Here is a 5,351-nt window from a genome sequence, read left to right as displayed (position 1 = left end):
TATTAGATTAGTCATGTTTAAGCGGTTTATATTACAAATACCGAGCGAAGCCGGGTAATACAGCTAGTGTATAATATTACTAAAGCTGTTAATTTTCATTTCAAACACTAATCACATTTTAGTTCGGTACAAAGGCCAAGAAAATTTTATGTATATTGAAGTAGTTTAAATTTTATTTTTGTCGTTAAGTTATGCTTTCATATATTTCCTGTCATGCCAAAGACAAATTTGCTCATTTTATTTTTAAAAATAGTTCCTCAACTAAAATTGCATAAAAAGTTTTCTTTTCAGCCTTTGCGTGTACGTGGTACATTTGAGTAATCACTTAGTTTTTTTTTTCAGATTAGTTTTTTCCATATTATTTTCTGCTCAGTGCATTTTATTGCATTCACTTTTACCTATCTTTATTATTTTTTTTATACATACTATGCAGGTATATTATTTCTATTTATTTTATCTTTGTTCTATCACATAATGATCCTAACATCCTACATATGTATAAGCCAACCAGTATGGCTCAGTGATTGCGTTTATGTTTAGCACCGAGAGCTTACCGGGTTCGATCCCGTGCTAATATTTAATGCTGCTGTTCAGAGTTGGATATTTGTGACTCCAAGTCGATCGTTTCCTATCAGAGTTTGCCAATTTTTCTAATGTCATTGTTGAAATGGTTTCCCCACCAAATTAGAAAAATCCATCCTACCCGCTGTCACAAATATCTGAATTTGATATGTGTATAATATGTAAAAATGTATGTACAGGTCTAAATCCATGTCTCTATGGAATCATTAATTAATTAACTAGTTGCTCTCGAAATACAGCGATTTATGTAATGTTTGTTATTAATTGTCTAGGAAGGTGCATTGGGATACCTGTTAGACCTTCCTGGTATGTATCTATGTAAATATAAGTATGATATTTCAGTATAATAATTATTTTTTAATGAGTTATATTAATATATTTATTTTAATAGATCAGTAGCACTTCCATGGAAAAAGTTTTTCGCACTTACATATATTGAAATTTACTGTTTGCATTTGTATTTAGGCAACATGTATTGCATTCCCTCTCCAAACAAACCAAGAGAATGGTATATACACATGCATAGAAATCAGACGTTAACTCATTTCACAAAGTAACCTCACACCGACTGGTCGTCGTATCGTTTCTACCGGTCAAAAGGATGATTGTTGAATTGGTGGCCTTGCTTCTCATTGCTGGAGGACTATTTGAAATGTATAAGAGAAACGGATCCAGAATAAAACTCGTGGAGAGTACACGACATGCTATCAACTACCAAGTTTCTAATGTTATGGGAATTGCTGCCGACATTATAAACAAGAGGAAGAACCACTTGGGTTTGGTTAAACCACTATATGGTAAAGTGGCGATAGTCACCGGTGGATCTCGAGGAATGGGAGCTGAAGTTGTCAAGAGTTTGTACTTGGCTGGAGTGCATGTCATTATAGCCGTGAGGGACATCGAAGCTGGAGAAAAGTTCAAGGAGAAAGTTAAAAGCGAAAGTGTTAAAACGGCCGATCGCAGCATGGTCGTCATGAAGCTTGACGTTTCGTCTATGAAGTCGGTGAAGAAGTTCTCCGATGAAGTCAAGAAGCTGCATCCTGAGATACACATTCTCGTAAACAATGCTGGTGTCCTTTTTGCTGACTTCAAGCTCACCGAAGATGGGTTCGAGTCTCAACTGGCCACCAACTATTTGGGTCATTTTTATTTGACTCATTTGCTTATGGACAATTTGAAGAGAGCTGGTGAAAATAGCAAAGAGTGTGCCAGAATTGTGAACGTGTCCTCGTGTATCCATTACTGTAGTGAAATTTGGTTTGACGACATCAACATGGAGAAGTGTCACGATCCTGTTGGAGGATACGCTAGATCCAAACTCGCTCAGGTATGGTATCCTTTAAACTTAGCAAGTTTTTTTTGTTATTTTGCAGGTTCCATACAATTTTTAGAGTAGTTTTTACATTAACTATGTATGTACGTAGTAACAATAATTCGATATTTGACTGATTCGAACTTCGAATTGATCACTGATCACGTTTTCATGATCTTGAAAAAAATGTGTGTCTATGTGAGAGTGTATTTTGGTGATTTTTTGAACACCGTTAGTCCTATCGAACTGAAACTTAGTAAGAACTGAAATTCTTATCTATACGACGTAAATTTTTAAGTTGACTGGAAATGGTACCTCACCTTATAGTTGTCCTGTTTTTTTCAATTAAATTATCTCCCAAACCGATAACCGAATCAGACAGAATTTTTTTTCACATGTAATAGAAATTATTAATTTTATACCTTAATATTTATACCGGAAGTAGTAACTTTACAATAGATAATCAAGGTTTTTTGTGTTTTTCTCAGAAACCTTTTTGTGTATTGAACTGAAATTTTATATCTAGATGTTTAAGTTCGATTTTTCTGCCGCTATTTTTTTCGATCTCTTAAACATGTGTGCTCTTCACGAAAAAATTCAAGTATAATTCTCGTATCAATTTGATAAAAATAAAAATGAAATCATTAAATTTAATAAACCGGAAGAGGAATTTTTTCCTCTTAGAAAGATCAAAAATGTTGTGACCATGATTATTTCCACACCCCTGAACGAATCAAACTGAAAATTTATATTTGTATTCTTTATGTACTAACTTAGAGCTGATAAGGCTTTGGTTAGAATTCGTAAATCGGAAGTAGTATTTTTTTTTAAACAGTTTTTCATTATTTTATTTTGACCTTTTTAATTATTTATATTTTCTTGATATTTAATGTGTATAATAATTATAGTGAATTTAAGTAATAAAATTTTTTTGAATAAAATCCGACAACCGGAAGTAGAACTTTTGTCTTGTGTAAGTTTCCCTACATTTGCGTTCAATTTGTATCGAAAATGCTCTCATAACCGGTATGTATGAACGTGAATGTATGTTTAATAATCGAATTTTGTTTTGTGACCTTATATTCCTCAAATACATAGATAAAGTCAAAGGTTGGTCACATCCGATTTTTTTTGTTTGAAAGCTATGTAATTTAGATGTATCTATTACACTGTTTGACACAAAAAATGGTTCAGAGACGAGATATAACTTTTCTTATAAATCTATGCCCAGTAAACACGAATCTGGTAATAAAAAATGTTGATTGGCTCGAGATTCGGAGATATATGTGTTTTTTAAATCGCGCGATTTTTCTATATCGTGGTGTTCAGTCGATGTCTCAAAATCTGTCAATTTGCTGTTCAAAATGAATATTGGAATCTATAGTCGGTTATTTTATCTTTCATTTGTAGTACTTTTCAGCTTTCAAATCTCTCTAAGTAGTCGTCCAGTTCAAATCAAAAATCAAAAGTACGTATTTTCACTTGGGATTTTTTCCCACTGTTAATACCATTTTATATTGAGTATTTTCTATTGAAACATGTTTATTGAGATAGTGTTCTGGCCATACTATTTTTTATTTTCCTTTAAAAGGGTTAATTGGAAGTGTGCTGAATTTTAAATCGGTAAAATTTCGAGCTAAAAACTCGTACTGGTGGAGCACGGTTTTGTGTTGTGTCGCCAGAACACTATCCCAATAAACATGTTTCAATAGAAAATTGACATCGAAATTGAAAATAGAGACATCGACCGAACAACACCAAGATATAGAAAAATCTTGCGATTTAAAAAACACATAAATCTCGGGCCACTCAACATTTTTTATTACCAGATTCGTGTTCACTGAGCATAGATCTATAAGAAAAGTCATATCTCGTCTCTGAACCAAAAAAAGTCGTCATTTGTCGAACAGAAGTTGGAATTCTTTAAATTTATGTCAAGTTTTGGTTTTTGCCTAAAATAACGATACCATTATATAAATTCATATTTGGATTGCTGTTTTATTATAATCTGAAATACATATGTAAATGTCAAATCGTAGAAAACATCTTTTTTATACATATTTTGTAGCTGAGTTTGCCAAGTTATGTAAATGTTATTTGGTTTTGCAGTTGATGTCAACTCGTCACTTAACGCGAATACTCAAAGCTGAAAAAGCACCCGTGAAATGCTATGCAGTTCATCCAGGCCTCGTAGCTACGGACATGTTCTACAAGACCCCCATGTTCAAGAACCTCGGATGGATGGGCAAAATCCTCAAGAGTCCCGAGGCGGGTTCAGTCTCGATACTATACTGTTGCATATCACCAGAATTGGAAAACAGGGGTGGGGCATACATCAGTAACTGCCAAGAGGGCTGGTCCACTTCATTCTCCAAGAACGAAGAACACCAAAATCGACTGCACGATCTCACATGTCAGATGCTCAAGATCAAGTCGTTTGGTATTTTGGAATGAATAATTTACACAATACAACACTTAAGTGGTTTTTGTTTGACAAATATTGCCAACGTCTTGACCCCCGTGTTAAATCAAAGATTGCATGAAGAATAAAATCATTTTACTTAAAGAATTTGTTGTTTTTGAATCTATAAACTATTGCAAAAATGCAAGACATACCTATATTTAATTGTATACACTATTTTGCATGTTTTTTAATATTTAATATATACTTTGCCTTTGTGAAATCGTTAATTTGCTCACCACTGTAACATTTACATATGTATTTTTGTTTTTGTTCATCTCGAGGAAAATCAAATGTGTTAAAGTAAATATTTGTGAAATTTGTCACAGACTTCGCAAAACCCATTAACACGTGTGACATAACACACATACAATAAAAATAAATTGTATTTCAACATTTAAGTGGGTGAGTTTTTTTAATCCTAATCTATGTGTTGACGCAAAGTGGATGTATGAAAGGGTTTGGTGATTATTCCGCAAAAATCAATCTCGCGCAAGTCACTAAAATCTCGAACACGCAGCATCTGGCACCCAAAAACTCCATAAATCGAAAGCTTTCACGCGAAATATTGTACTAACGTGAACTCGAGTGCCAGATGGTCCGTGATCGAGATTTTAGTGACTTGCGCGACATCGATTTTTGCGGAATAATCCATTTACCGTATGAAAGATGAGTCGAAAGAGAAAAAAGAGAGTACCTATATATTAATTGGGTTAATTATGTTAGTTTAGATAATAATAATAATAGCATTTATTGCTTATTAAAATATATATTTTCATATTTGCATTCTTCATTTTATGTTCGATGGGGGTTTGGTGCATCCATTCTAAAATCGCCAGACAAACGAACGACAGATTAACAGAACAGCAGCTTTAAACGTAATTCTCGTTTTCTCGAATGATAGATTGCACATCAGATGACGAGTAACTTTTCGATGTGCACAGATGCAATTATTAAAATGGTAATTATTAAAATTGAGTTGGATCTTTCTGGCGA

At 33.4% G+C, this 5,351-nt stretch overlaps 1 protein-coding gene across 2 annotated transcripts; it reads left to right on the top strand.

Annotated features, from left to right (window-relative positions):
- Positions 1-1,126: 1,126 nt before the first annotated feature.
- On the top strand, positions 1,127-5,032 carry LOC143918890 (polyprenol dehydrogenase-like). Of its 2 annotated transcripts, XR_013261160.1 has the most exons (3): positions 1,127-1,909; positions 4,004-4,819; positions 4,974-5,020. XR_013261160.1 is itself a non-coding variant. In XM_077440987.1 (2 exons), the coding sequence occupies exons 1-2, from the start codon at positions 1,184-1,186 to the stop codon at positions 4,346-4,348; spliced, it is 1,071 nt and encodes a 356-aa protein (XP_077297113.1). In that variant the 5' UTR covers positions 1,127-1,183; the 3' UTR covers positions 4,349-5,032. The 2 variants fall into 2 exon arrangements, 1 of the variants encoding a protein (XP_077297113.1); XM_077440987.1 differs by having other exon boundaries at positions 4,004-5,032.
- The last annotated feature ends 319 nt before the right edge of the window (positions 5,033-5,351 follow it).

Source organism: Arctopsyche grandis, chromosome 11 (genome assembly GCF_051622035.1).
Source record: "Arctopsyche grandis isolate Sample6627 chromosome 11, ASM5162203v2, whole genome shotgun sequence".
Classification (NCBI taxonomy): domain Eukaryota; kingdom Metazoa; phylum Arthropoda; class Insecta; order Trichoptera; family Hydropsychidae; genus Arctopsyche; species Arctopsyche grandis.
Note: the sequence above shows the minus strand (reverse complement) of the source record. Positions and strands in the feature narration are given on the sequence as shown.

Excerpts from the sequence above, each read along its gene's own strand:
- LOC143918890 (XM_077440987.1), top strand. The coding sequence starts at position 1,184 with ATGATTGTTGAATTGGTGGCCTTGCTTCTCATTGCTGGAGGACTATTT. Across the intron at positions 1,910-4,003 it reads CTAGATCCAAACTCGCTCAG|TTGATGTCAACTCGTCACTT; the intron begins GTATGGTATCCT and ends TTGGTTTTGCAG.